The sequence below is a fragment of the Peromyscus leucopus genome, unplaced genomic scaffold, assembly GCF_004664715.2.
Source record: "Peromyscus leucopus breed LL Stock unplaced genomic scaffold, UCI_PerLeu_2.1 scaffold_243, whole genome shotgun sequence".
Taxonomy (NCBI): Eukaryota; Metazoa; Chordata; class Mammalia; order Rodentia; family Cricetidae; genus Peromyscus; species Peromyscus leucopus.
The window spans coordinates 355857-371280 of NW_023505116.1; the positions used below are offsets into that span (position 1 = coordinate 355857).

Below are 15424 nucleotides of genomic sequence, written 5' to 3' on the forward strand. Positions count from 1 at the left end.
ATTTTCATTTGGGGGGTTGTTTTGGTTCTGTTTCTTGAAACAGAGAAAACATGAATTTGGGTCAGTTGGAAGGTGGGGAGGATCTAGGATGAGTTGTGGGAACACAATCAAAATATACTATAAAAATTACAAAAAATAAATCATTCGGTCATGAACAGGCAAACTCTTCTGCTAGAGGCATAGACAAAAAATCACCTAAAACCTACTTTGGCTTGGCACATGTCATGTACTTCTGAAGGTGGGATACCTCTGAAGGAATGAGACACACACTACAGATAGCCAAAGATCATATGAGTCCTAACAAACCAGGGAGATTTTTCTACAATGCCAACTTTAACTAAGAATAAATGGATGCCAGGCATGGTTGCACAGGCCTTTAACACCAGTACTCTACCCCCCAACAGTGGGGATATAGGGGGAGACAGAAGCAGATGGACCTCTGTGAGTTCAATGCCAACCTGGTCTACACAACAAGTTCTAGACCAGACAAGGCACACAGTGAGACTTAACAGAAAAGAAAAGAAAAAAAATGTTTACTATAATAAATTCAAACAATTATTTTACACCAAAACAAACAGAATAAACCTCATTAATTTTAAAGAATGAAATCTCTGGAGGGACGATCTGGGAAGTTCTCTTCTTTCCCGTCCTCTCCTCCCCTTTCTCTTTCAGCTCTATGGTCTCCCAGAGGGGAGAACTGGCTGTAGCCCATGATTTGAGTCCACTACTGCCTTGACGGCTTATGCTGATGATGGCTTATGCCAGTGACGGCATGGCTGGTCCAACTCTTGTACCCATCAGTACAAGGACATATTTCTTTAGAAAGATCTTGGCAAAATGAGACCCACTTCTAAATAGAATGTTTCAAGCCTAAGTAAGTCCTTGAGAACTGAATGCTCAATGCTGAATGTCTTGAATTTTGAAAAGATGGTTTAACAATAATATAAGGACAAATTCACTCCATAAATGTAACCACCTGACAGAACTCTGAATTGTCTAAGGACACAAAATTCCAAATAGTTAAAGCGAAGTGAGAAAGAGGAGGGAGACTGCTGTCATCAGAGAGGCTGTGTCTTTTTCCATTCCTCTCATTCTGAACCTATGAATCTATAGTCAATTTCCACACCATATCTTACTTTTCACAGTGAGAGCCTAGAAAACTACAGAATTATTCAATCTGGGACTTTTTGGTTAATGAGATCCCCAACCTTTAGTCTTAGTTACTCAAGAAAAATATACAAAAAAGGTAAACAGGGAAGGAAGGGCCACTGGGGTAAAGATCTGGAGACCAAGATACTTACAAGGCATTGCATGGTATATGCTTGCCAGTACTGTCCACTGTCCCTCTTTAACCAAACACGAACTGTCCTATAACAAAGGAAAATGTATACATGAAATCACAGCACTTGGAGTCATGCAAAGATAGTAATACACAGAAATCAAACTTTTTTTTTTCTTTTTTCTGAGACAGGGTTTCTCTGTGTAGTTTTGTGCCTGTCCTAGATCTCGCTTTGTAGACCAGGCTGACCTTGAACTCAGAGATCCACCTGGCTCTGCCTCCCGAGTGCTGGGATTAAAGGCGTGTGCCACTACTGCCCGGCTCAAACTTTTTAACATTATATATGTACAGATTCATGATAGGTATAATAGACAGAGATGCATACTACATGAACCTATCTAAAAACCCTATATTCCTTACATTTTAGATAATAGTTTTATAGATTCTGAGGAATCCATACAATGTATTTGCAGTCCTTAATTTTAAGGGTGCTGTACACTCACTCACAATTACATAACCCTCGAAATGCCACCCTCACGTATGAATGCATACATCTACCATGAAAGTTTTTGAAAATTTTTCACTTTATTGTTTTGTCTTTCAAAGTAACTGGCCTTTGCACTAGTGACCTGGAAGCATCCACTGTTCTAGGAACCATAGGTCTTTACTAGTGAACACAGAGAAACTGCTCTGCAAAGAAAGTACAGATATCACATAAAATAATATTTAACATGTGACAAGGAGATACAACAGTTACATTCTTGCAAGCCAGGCCTTATCTCAAGAAACAGGTTTTCCAGGTACACAGGCATGTACACACACACACATACACACAAAATAAAACACCTTTTAAATTAACGCAATCAATACAGGAGTGATATCCTAGAAGATGTTGGGATAAAACACTGAAAAAATCAGTCCCTCAACCAAATCAACTACTGAGTTGACAAGAACTGTTTAAAATCAATTATTTCAAATTCTGAGGTCTACTACATAATGTTTTCAGCACCTGGAGAAATACTGAACTAGGAACAAAAGTGGGAGAGGGTGGCACTGAATTCTACCATTCAGTAACTTCCAACATCTGTGGTGATATATTGTGTACCTTAATAAACTTGCCTGAGGATCAGAGGACAGAGCCAGCCACTAGATTAGACATAGAGGTCAGGCCGTGGTGGCACACACCTTTAATGCCAGCACTTGAGATCTTATGCCTTTGCTTGGAAAGCACACACACCTTTAATCCCAGGAAGTAATATGGCAGGTAGAGAAAGGTAATAAGGCGTGAGGAACAGGAATTCACTCTATTTAGGCTGCAGATTTAGAGAGAAGAACTAGTGGCTGGCTGCTCTGCTTCTCTGATCTTTCAGCTTTCACCTTGATATCTGGCTCTGAGTTTTTTATTAAAAGACCATTAAAGATTCGAACATCAAACATCAGGCTCCATCTGGCAGGTAGCCATGGAGAATGGCTTGTTTCCTAGAGTAGCCTGCTGGAGCGAGGGTGGAGACAAGTCCTCTACAATGTGAAGACACGTGTTCCGATTTACCTGACTGTTCAGTGAGTGACCAGGACAGAGGCTGACCATCAGCTCAACCCTCTCAGGGCTGAAGAGCTTCCCATGCAGATTCCTTAAAGAAATGAATGACAGCAACATTCCTTTCTCTTACTGGACCCAGATAGTTAGCTGACCTCAGAGACATCAGAAAGAATTTTCAATGATTATACACAGGGAATACAGTCCTTGTAAAAAAATCACACAGTAAGAAAGACAGCTACACTCCAGAGAACCTGACTTCAGGATTACTACATTCTTATCTGCTCTCAACAGGAAACTGTGAAGTACACAATGAAACAGAAGATATGGATCACCTCAAGGAGGGAAATGAAATTGATAGAACTATCCAGAAGAAGTGCAAGCATTGGGCTTACTGGCAGACTGCCTAAAAACTCACAGACAACAAATAAAACCAGGATGAGAATGTACGACTGGACCGGGAACCTCACTTCTGATGACCGTTCTGTAAGGAAACTGGGTAGAAATACTGCAAAGCACAAGGACGGGAACTAAACACCTGGGAAGCGCCTGCAGGAGGTCTGAGCACAAAAGAGAAGAGGCAAGCCTGAAGCTAGGACGACTGAGTCCAAATGAGAAGCTGAACTGAAAAGAATAACAAACCAGATAAAATAAGCAACAACGGCAGCTTAGGAGAGCCGTGCGGCATCATTTACGTTATCAACACACAAATATGGGAGTCCTGCAAGAAGAGAAAGGGAGAGAAAAGTATTTCAGGAAAAACAGACAGAAATTACCAAATTTGATGAAAGACATACACATCCAAGCAGCTCAAAGAAATCTAAGAAGATAGACTGAACCAGATTTAACAGACAGATTAAAATCAAATCATCAAATGCAAATGGGGAAAATCTTAAAGGCAGCGAGAGAAAAACAACTTATTTCACACAACAGGGCATCAGTAACCAAATTCTCATAGAAGCAGCGGGCAGAAAGGTGAGGGGCTAAATGAAATAACTACCATCCAAGAACTACCCACTGACCCACCATGCAGAAATGAAAGAAAGTCTAAGTGGGGACTCCATATCAATGCATCGCTGAACCCCAACTGAAGCTCCTCCCATTTGCAGTAGATGGTGGTTAACACAGGGCCCAAAGCTGACCAACATGTCAGGAGTAAGCGACTTCTCAGCCCCAGTGGAAGTTATATCCTTGGCACACACAAAACCCCAAGGCTCCGGGATCACTGCAGAAAAAGGGAGCAGTGTCAGAGCCAAAGACGTGGATGACCACAGAGAAAACATCTTCAGGACACAGCACAACAGCTGCACTATGAACTCACAACGACTGTAACAGCATGTATAGAACCTGTGCCAGATCGAAGCCCGGCATACAGGGGAAAGTTGGACACGCAATGTCGCCCCTAGCAAATGAAGCAAATGGCAGCTGTTAGGTACTGAAGAGGAGGAGCTGGTCTTTCTAAGAGTACATCTCCTGGAAAGTTGACTGTGCTCCAGGGGAAGACCACACAGCCAAGAACATCTGGGCAGCACAAACTGGTTTCAAGGGGGTTGTTTACTTCCTTTAAAAAAGAGAGGGCATGAAGTCAGTGGGTAGACAAAGTGGAGTGGATTTGGGAAGAGGTGGGGGAGGGCAAATATGATATACCATTTGTATAAAACCAAAAACTCTCAAAGAACTAATAAAATAAGTTTAAGACCTTAAAATCCAAACCCTCCCATAAATGAAGGGGGAAATTAAGATTATCCTAGATAAACAAAAGCTAATAAAAATGAATCGTGTACAACTTTCAATTACAGATAAAGCATCTAGACCAGTGGTTCTCAACCTTCCTAATGCTGTGACCCTTAAATACAGTTCCTCATGTTTGTGGTGACCTCTAACCATAAAATTATTTTCATTGCTACCTATAACTGTATTTTTGCTACTGTTATGAGTTGTAATGTAAATATCTGATATGCAGGTTATCTGATATTCGACACCTGTGAAAGGGCCGTTCAACTCCCCAAAGGGGTCGCAACCCATATGTTGAGAACGCTGATCTAGACAGAGGATCAACAAGAAAGTCAAAGGTCTGAGTCACACAATCAATGAGATCTCCAGGCACATGAATATCCCAATGGCAGAACATACAACTGACATGTACAATACATAACCCATTCTCTAGCCAGGATGGAATGAAGCTAAAATCAGCAACAGAAGGAACAGTAGGGGAAAGCCACAATGAGTTGAAAGAAAAAAAAAATTACGAAAATTAGAAAACACTGTAAGATAAACTGAAACGAAAGCAAAACACAACAAAATCTAAGAGGTAAAGTAAAAGTTTAGATGAAAATTTATGGCAGTCAATGTCTATGTTAAACAAGATCACAAGGCAACAACCTAACTATATACTTAAGGCACCAGAAACAGAGCAACCAAACCCAATGCTAAGAGAAGGATGGGGAATAGTAGACTAGATCAAGGAAGGGGGAAAAAAAAAAAAACACCAAACACTAACAATAGAGTCAATGAAACTAAGTCAAATTTAACAAACTGAGAGGCAACTGAATTAAATTGGAAATGATGGTGTTTGAAGGGCTCTAGGAGGCCCAAGACTGGCAGGCATGGCTCTGGCAGGTCTTGCCCTCCCGCTTCCTCTCCCTTGCTGACTGTTAGATTACAGTCTAAAGCGAGCCACCAAGTCCATTCCCTTATTTGCCTACTTCCTCCTCCTGAGGATGACCACAAGGTCCAGCTGTCAAAGTATTTGTCAAAGTCCAGCAATCAAAAGCCCCCTTTTGGTTACCCTAGTTAAAACCAAGTCATCCTAACATGGGTGTGTGTGTGGGGGGGGGTCCCCTTTTCCCTTTATAAACTGCCATTTGCTTATGGTCCAAGTCTGTCTCCTCTCCATCCAGAGGCAAACATCCACCTGTCCCTCTGGGGCAAACATCCCTCCCCCTCTCCCTTGTTCCCTTTCCCTTCTCCCTCTTCCTCTGTCTCCTGTCATTGTCTCTTATTCCCTGCCCTCTGTTCCTCTAGGGCACATAAATATCCTTTGTGCTGAGAACTTGATCTTTGGGGTGTCCTGTGCTGACTCAGATCCTTTCACAGTTACAAAAGAAAATTTGAATATTCTAAGATAGTTCTTATATGCTTGTAAATAAGATAATCTGGAATAAACAGTCACATTTCTGAGACATACTAGCTACAGGACAGACTGCAAAAGAAATAGATAGCCTCAGCAATACTAATGCCAGCAGAAAGTTAATCTATAATCAAAAACTTCAAAATAAAGTTCAAGACCAAAGTGGCTTCACTAGCGAGGTCAACCAAATATCTGAGGGAAAACTGACAAGGATTCTATTCAAATTTCCAGAAAGAAGAGAGAATACTTTATAAGATACTCTAGTGGCTGGTTTTTTTGTTACCAAAACCAGGCAAATATATCATTAAAAAACTCATGTTCATATTTCTTGTGAATATAGATACCAAGTTTCTCAACAAAACACTAGCAAATCAAACTCAAGAGCATAACAGAAGGACTGTATTTATGAACCAGTGGGACATATTCCAAAATGCAAGGGTCATTTAGAATAAGAAAATCAATTCATATAGCACAGTTTATCAGTAAAATAGAGCATCTATGACCATCTAACTCAACCTTCTAATTTTGTGACCCTTTAATACAGTTCCTCATGTTGTTCATGAAATTATTTTCATTGCTACTTCATAACTGTAATTTTGCTACCATTACGAATTGTAATGTAAATCTCTGTGTTTTCTGATGGTCTTAGTCGACCCCACCAGCCACAGGTTGAGAGCAGCTGATCTAACTGGAATGCACTTGACAAAATTCAGGTTTTCATGATAAAGAGTACACCTCGAGCAGAAGAAGTCTTCCTTAACTTAATGCAGAGCATCTATTAGTTGCTTTCTTGTCTCTACAAATGAAATACTTAAAGAAGCAACTCAAGGATGATTTTATTTTGGCTTACAGTTTGAAGATACAGTCCATCATAGCAAGGAAGGCATGGTGCCTAGTCACATGAGTGCAAAGCACAGAACAAAGAGACAAACGCTGGTGTCGGTCCCCATAAGGCCCGGGTGTGAGGCCCAGTGTAACTTCTTGAACCTAGCTCAAGTTTGGCGACCTGTCTTTGGACATGACTTCCGCATAAGAGAGACTCAGCTCTACACGACCTAGAATCACCTCTGCCTAGTAACTGCTGAGATGGCATAATCTCATTGGCCTGCTACCCTCACCCCATCCCCTCCACACCCCCCAAACTATATAAGTCCACACCTGATGCAAAAAAAACGAGTTCCTGCTTTGAAAAGACTTCCAGCTCAGTGTGCTTCTCTCCAGTGGAATGGGGACGTCTGGGCCATCAACACTCACCATCCTGCTCAGCCCCAGCTGGACCAGTCCTGCCTCCGCCCTACCTGTGGGTCAGCCCGACATGCTAGTAAGCAGCTGGCTTTCCCCTCCTCCCCGTGTTATCCAATCCAACTCAGAACCCCATCTACAGGATGCAATCACTCACATTCGGAGTGAGTCTTCCTCTCTGAAATTCTCCTTGTAAATGTTGGTACAGATATGCCCAATGTCTCATAGATGATTCCAAATCCAGTCAAGCTGACAATGAAGATGAACCACACTGGGTAGTCATGGAAAAGTCACACTAACAGCATACTCACTGATTAAAGAATGAAAGCTTCCCCTAAAAACTAAGAAGAAGGAAGGTATGCTCCCTATTTTTTTGAACCACTGCCAGCACAACTTGAATAACTAGTCAAATAAATAAAGGGTGCAATGGTTAATCTTAATTGTCAAGTTGACTGGTACCATCACATGGGCTCAGGTCCTACACTGAATGAAAGCAGAAAATAGCATTCATCTCTGTTTCCTAGTTGCAGACAATGTGACCAGCTAGCTCATGCCCTGCCTCCATGTCCTCCACACCTTGATAGACTGTATCACCTCAAACTGTAAGCCAAACTCCCCCTAAACTGCTTCTTGTCAAACATTTACTCACAACAAAAGTCACTAGTAAAGTCATCTAAATTGGAAAAGGAGTAAAGTAACTCTATCTGTACTAGGGATGGGAAGGGAGGGGAGGCAGAGGAGAGGAGAGAAGGTTCCTGTTCCAAGGGCTTTGACACCCTCTTCTGACAGGCATACACATGGTATGTACACAAAATACTCATACCCATAAAAAATAAACATCAAAAATGTAGCATGAATCTTAAAGAGTCTTGTTAATCAAACCTGAGGTCAGTTATTGGGGTGAATGCTGGAAGATCAGAGAGACAGAACAGGCCACAGCTACCCACGCCAATTCCTCAGGTGATCCTGTTTCCTCAGACTGGAAGCCTCTGAGTCCTCATCCAGAATGAATCTCAGCTGAACTGCTGCTCCAAAGCCTGAAAGCTTAACCAGCCAAATGCTTCTAGTTTCTGGTCTTCACACCTTATATATCTTTCCTTTCTAACCATCACTCCCTGGGATTAAAGGCTCATTTTCTGAGTAAGGCGTGAGTCACATGCCTGGCTGTTTCCAATGTGGCCTTGAACTCACAGAGATCCAGAGGGATTTCTACCTCTGGAGTTCTAGGATTAAGGTGTGAGTGCCACCATTTTCTAGCCTTTGTATCTAGTGGCTGTTCTGTCTCTCTGACCCCAGAAAAGTTTATTAGGGTGCACAATATTTTGGGGAACATAATACCACCACAGAGGTGGTGGTAGAGGAAGGAAGGGAAGAAAAGAAGAAAGAAAAAGAACTGTAATTCAGAGACAAGTTAAGACAGTAGAGGTCAGTGTGCTGGGGAAGGAAACTGTAAGCTGCTGAACCCTGCCCTCTTTCACTGGGTTGGGGTGGGTAGGGGAAGCTGCACACATTCACAGGGATAGATGGCATAGACAGAACTATAGTAAAGGGAGGTAAGGACTAAGACTATGGGAGCATGTGGAGGTTCTGGACACTGAGTACACGACTCAAGTTAGGCAGAGAACAACTGGGGAGGAATGGAGGGCGTTCTTGATATGGGAGCAGATGGCCAGCCAGGGAGACTGCCCTAGTGAGCAGCAATGGTGAGAAAAGGACCAGTCAGAAGGCCATGGAAGCTGAGGAGGCCACTTAAAATAAGGAGCCAGAGACAGAATCCCATTTGTTTGTGAGAAGCCAGGGCAAGTCCTGGTTACCCTGAAGTAGCTGGTTTGCCCACTCCTCAAAGGGAACAAGAGGTCATTTATTCTGAGCCAATTATGACAGGCCATGGTCTGGGGACAGGAATTTGGGTTATAGCAAATACCATGTTCTACACTGACAGTAAATACAAGAGCTTTTATTAGTTAAAGAGAAACAAAGCCATAAGCCAGGCCAAATACAGTGCACAGGTAGGGACCACAGGCTGGTGACATTCTTTGTTTAATAGTCAGAAGCTATTAAGCTACTAAGAAGATGTAGGGCAGGGACAAGAGATAGTAATATACATTATGCACATGTATGAAAATGATACAATGATACCCATTATATATTAGTAGTATATGCTAATAAAAACATAAAGAAAAAATACATGTCAAAGGTTTAAGAGTAGTCAAAAGAATTCAGGCCAGATACTGAAGTGGGCAACAGGCTTTCAAAGAGACTAAAAAGCAGTCCCAGATAACTGGTTCAGTGAAGGGTTAATGACCTAAAACAATGAACCTGAGACAGCTGAGAAACTCCAGACCTAAGAACACCTGCCTGACAAGAAAGCAACATCCAGAACATCTGCTGAACTCATTCAGCCTTGGAACTATAAGGAGCACATCCACTGAGAAAACTTTCTCCCCAATGGTTCCCTCCTATGAAGGGAAGTCCTTATGAAGCCCCAAGTCCCCCGCACCTGGGTGCAGACTCCACTACCAGGGACAGACTGGTGTCCTTCAATCGCTCTGCTTCTGTTAAGGTTGCCTACTCTTTCTCTTATTTCACATTGCCTTGATCAACCCTGACCTAACAAAGAGCAAGGGGGTGATTGTACAAAGGGGTAGAGAGAGAGAATGCCAAGGGTCTAACCCATGAGGACTGATTATTAGTGGTTGGGATTCGACCTGGCAGGCTTGGATGTGGGTATCAGTGAACAGTGGTGCTTTTCATTAGCAAGGGATTGTTTTTTTGTGGGAGGCAGTTGTTTATGTTGGAACCCGCTGAGTTTGGGAATAGTTCACTCAGGGCTGTCACAGCAGGAAAACTGCCTACCTGGTATTCAGTGTAAGGTGTGAGCTGGGAGTCACAGCACACAGGAGCTGAGATCGGTAAATAAGAAGGGAAGGCTGCACACAGCCCACTGAATAGCACCAATGCAAGGAGCGAGGAAGAAAAACAAGTGCCAAGATCTCTCAGGTAGGTGACTGAAGAGCAAAGAACTGCCCTTTAGACACAGAGTGTGCCCTGATTTCAGACCTAGAAAGTAAGGTCATTGTCATCGAGATACCTACGAACTACACAGTGAACACACAATTAAATACTATCTTCAGAGCTCATTTTTCTGAGGAGAAAAGGAGGGTTCGGGTTGTCAACAAACATTGCACCACAGGTTGCTAAGCTACTAGGAAAAAAAAGGAAAAAAAGACAATCTACCCATGTTGAAATCTAGGCTTTTAAAAATGTGCCTGAGAATGAGGCAACTTTCATTAGTTACCATGGCAACGAGCTTCAATTCCCTGAGGACAACTGTTTTTGCATTACTGAAGTAACTTGGGGTGAGGGGTAGAGAGCAAATTCCACTGTGTGTGGTAAATCTGGATTTCCAGGGAATGCCTCTCCAATAGATGACTCATACTGCAGCAGCAATACCCAAGCAAGGAACATGCCCCCGGCAATCTGTTAACAGGAAAAGTTTGAGCCATGGGCTGTCAGTCAGTGTCTTTTGGTAGTTTTTACAGTAATTGGTTTAAAGGCTACAAAATGTTCCAAACACAAAGACAACTGCAGAGATTCTGAGACAGTGTATGTGAAAGATTAACTTAAAGAAAAAGCTCTCTCTTTGATTACTAGATTTCTGATTACTGTGTTGTTCCTAATACTGCATTCCACTCACACAGTAAAAAACTAAATCTAATCTTCATCAATGATGCCCTGTGTATTTTTGGTGTCCAGAAGCTGCCAGTGCATAACGACAGTTAAAGCTGGGTGCCATCCAGTCCCTGGTCATTTCTGCCACAGAGTTCAGTTCCTCAAATCAAGGACCCCACTATGAAAGACCTACACCACTTTGCTGACTCACAGACACCAGTCATGTTCTTCGATGCAGCAACCCTAACCAGCGCCATCTGTCGGTAGCTGGAGAAGAGGTGTAGAATGCTACAGCCCAACACTTGAGTGAATTACTGCTCAACAAACATTACCAGCCTTTGGTCATTTGAAGTCACACAGGAGCCAGTAAGGTGTGCCCACGACAGCCACCTTCCCTGGGCATTTCACCATTGGAGGCCTGTCTTTTTACTCCAAAGTCTGGGAGTAAAAATAAACCTCCACAGTTTACATTGATTACAAAAATCACAAGCAAGAGGCATGATTGTCAGGTTTGAAACTACTTTTAAGTGGGTAAAATGGAGCCTAAAAGGAATAAAGGGACCCACGTGACAGGTGCACATAACGAAGATGATAGCCACAACTGCACTATCATCCATCACCACTCATGTATGAGGTCACATGGATTAGGAGGCCTACGGGAAATACCATGCTGGGAATGGAACAAACTCTGAGTCCAGCTCTGGTAACCAGATCACAGTTAACATGCCCAGCACTTCTGAGCTTCCTGCCACCTTGTTTGTAAACTCTAATAGTGCTGGGACAAAGGGAGACAGACTAAGACTTTTCTCTCCCCAGTTTCAGGTAAAACTACAAGTAAATTCGTTTTTCTGTTTCTCTCTATTGTGTGTAGTTTTAATGTGAGCAAGGACTGGGACCCAGAAGCAGGTTTTCTGCCACGGTCTCAGGTCGCAGTCCGGGCCCTGGAGGAAGTCCCACAGGCTTTCCTGAGTAGCTGTACTCATATCTGCAAATTGTGTCCTGGCACCGTGGTCTGGCCTTTGTGCGTTGTGTTCCCTCAAGCTGTGGTCTGTGTTTTAGTGCGGGTGTGCTGCACTTTGTCCTTCAACACCGTGGGCTTCTGTCTTCCGGGACACCCTCCTGCTTGCAGTATTCTGCACATTACTTCTCTTTAAACAAGAGCCCTCTCGTGAGGCCTGTGGGGCTCCTCAGACACGACGAAGCTCCAGGATCACCCTGCACTTGTGTCTTTGTGAGGACACGTGACATTAGCTGTCTGCACTAGTCAGCAAGGCTGTTCACCCAGGAGACAGGAGTCCTCTTGACAACTCTGCAAGTTTTTCTTGAGTATTTTTATATTTTGTATTTTCTTGCGTATTTTATATTAAACTCTTAGACTACCTCGGGGTTTACATGTTGTGATGCTGATAATTTTATCACCTACAGTATTTAATACAGAGGAGCTGCTTTCAAAGGTTAAGTGAATAAATAAAGGGAAAGAGGACAAAACATAAAGGAGTGACGCAATGGTGGGTCGGAGGCTGGCAGAGGCCCAGTTGTCAGCAATGTCGTCTGTTCTCACAGGAGCCCTCACAGCAGTGGAAATGGGAGCAGAAACCTCGAACCTAAGTGACTCGCTCATGCTTATCAGCACCGCCCAGAAGGAAGAATCTGGATGTCACTGGAGGAATGGTCTAGATCTAAAGGTTGGTCCTGGCTCCATCCACTCTGGGGAGTTGGGGAGGAGAGGGTCTGTTCCACCATACCAGTATATTCCTGTCACCTGTGACAGTGGCAGGCATGGGAGGAAGGCTCCAGTGGAACTTCATAAAACACTGAGAAGCAAGAGAAGCCACTCAGAGAAAGTCCTGACGGACAGTATCCACTGTCAGTCAGTGGAACCAACTGCTCTTCTGTCACCTTAAGTCACAGCAGGGCTCCAGGAGAGGGGAAGGACAGCTTCTGTTGATGATGAAATGTTCCGGAAGTAAACAGTGTTAATGGCCTTACAATACTGGTGTATATGTGACCTAAAGCATACACTTAAAATTGCAGATGGCTATTGTAAAAAAAATAAGCAAATGGAACACAGCTGTAGTCCCTGCATTCAGGAGGTAGAGGCAGGAGGATCGCTGTAAGTACAGAGCCAGCTAACAGCCAGCTTTGTCTATGTAACAAATTGCAGGCCAGCTAGGGTTACACAGAAAGAACCTGTCTTTAAAAATAAATAAATAAATACAACTCAGAATTTCTAAAATTGTCATTTTGTAGAGTTGTCAGTAAACACAGCAATTAGAATACACCAGCAAATGACCCAAAGTGACCCAGGAGTGACCCAAAGCCATCCTGGCTATCATTTGGTAATAGAATCCATTTGGCCACTCCAGGGCAGGGCTGTTAGTTATTTAGTGGCGCTCTTACCCTGCGAGGAAAGGTCATGAAACATGACAGAATCCACTAACAGAGTTTTATTAAGATGAAAGGGACAGACGAGTGCTCAGGCCTTCGGAGAGACACATGCGTGGAGAAGAGGAAGAAGAGGAAGCTGGAATATGGCGCCGGCTTATAAAGGCTGGGTGGCACACATGCGTACACAGGTCGACATAGCTACTCCATGCATGCGCAGATCACATGGTTGCGTTGCGCAACCATGCAAAGCACGGGTCCTGGTCACTCGGAATGCCTTGACCCGGAAATGGCTATTTTGACCTGGAACTGGCTAGTGGAAGTGTCTAGGTCCCAGGCATGTGCAAACATTCCCAACCGTGGGGGCATGTTGTGAATCCATCAAGGCAGCATTTAAATCCAAATGAAACTCAGGCATGACACCCTAAAGAGAGAAAAAGAGTTTCTGAACCATGTTTGCATGGTGAGAAGAAATGTCTCCAAACACTGACTGTGACAGCAGTAAACAGTGAGGTATGGGAAGGAAAGAAGGACTCGAAGGACGAAGGAGCCAAAATGGCTGCCATTGTTCTAGTCTGGAAGCTTATCACAACAGATGTATTAACCCATATTTTTAAAAAAATGAGAAAACACAAAAAAGCCTCACGAAGTCCAATCACTCTTCTAAGAAAAAATTAGGAAACTCAACGAGCTGCAGTAGTGTGCCAGAGGAAGACCTGGACTAAACCATCAAATTACCAGTGAAATTGGAGGAGTGTGTGTTTAAAAATCAACAAAACCAAAACCACTGCCAACTCGACCGTAAGTCAGTAACCTGAAGATCCCCAATCCAAGGGAATAGGAAGGATTTTAACAAAGTTTACCTCCAAGTTTTAGTTTGAAGAGCCCTTCTGAGCTCTGAAGGCCCATATAATGCCACATTGGGCTTAGAACATAGAAGCAATTCTGGTCAAAGCACTTGGAGATCTCAAGAGTGACACGCTGAGGTATGACAGTGAATGACAATAAATCCCACCCTGCAAAAAGGTGACAGCAAAGGAAATTTGTCTGGATAAAAAGAAGATATCTAAACAACAAGGCTACCAGGGCCAAATCTAATTGTACCACCAAAAAAAGTCTCAAGTGGTCCAATCTAACACTGTCCTCGGACAACACAGGGGCAAAGCAAACCAGGCAAAGAGGCACCCAGCTTTAAAGAGGCCGCCAAGAATGTCTCCAGACAAAAGAAACCTAGACAAAAATGTATGACTTATAATTGGCCACACATAGGTGACATTGAATAATCGTATTTATTTCAAGAATAAAACCTTTTAAAATATGAATAAGGTAAGTAAACTGTATTTTAAAAATGAAGAAAACTAACATGAGGAATAGCACCAGGTGTGGTAATATACACCTATAATCCCAGCATTTGAGAAGTAAGGACAAGATCAATGTCATTCAAAGACAGCCACACATGGAGACCCTGTCTCAAAAAAAACTTCCAAAAAATGAAACATAAAATTACATAAGAATCTTAGTGGGCAAATGAAATTTTAGACACAAATCTGTCAGTTTTTAATTAAAACTTTGTTAGAAAGAGCTTGCAAATTAAAAGCCTCACACACCTTGAAATTAACCCAAGTCTACACATTTCAATGAACTACTGCCGTACTGCTTTAGAACAGCTCCATTAATAAGATGGACCTAAGTGGAACAGATCTTGGGTTTGAGAAATATTTTTCTATTAGCAAAATTAAATAAAGCAAGTAGGAAACAAGAAGACCACCATCCATTCTGCTTGTCCTCCTCTCTTCTCTAAATCCTTTTACAAATCACCTTCAAATGAGCCAAACAAAGGCATAATCACACCCCATGGCTGTAGGAAGGAACTAGAACTCTAGAGGAATTGAATGCTTTGATGGAAGTTGCACAGGTAGATGGGGCAAGGTCACGTCCCAGTCACTGTCTTGGATACAGTGTGAGCTTTGATTAGATACTGCCCCAGACTTCGACATATTAAGACATTATTGTAGCCAGCGGTGGTGGCACATGCCTTTAATCCCAGCACTCGGGAGGCAGAGACAGGTGGATCTCTGTGAGTTTGAGGCCAGCCTGGGCTACAGAGCAAGTTCCAGGACAGGCACCAAACTACACAGAGAAACCTTGTCTTGAAAAAACCAAAAAAAAAAAAAAAAAA

The 15424-nt window shown here is 42.8% G+C and overlaps 1 protein-coding gene across 1 annotated transcript in view; it reads right to left on the reverse strand.

Moving 5' to 3' along the window:
* The window catches only part of LOC114693869 (WD repeat and FYVE domain-containing protein 2-like), a 141879-nt gene that overhangs the window by 82521 nt on the left and 43934 nt on the right, over nucleotides 1–15424 (reverse strand). Inside the window, 2 exon segments of the mRNA XM_037201887.1 lie at nucleotides 1302–1325; nucleotides 1328–1368. Of these exon segments, the coding sequence (XP_037057782.1) occupies nucleotides 1302–1325; nucleotides 1328–1368 (65 nt within the window).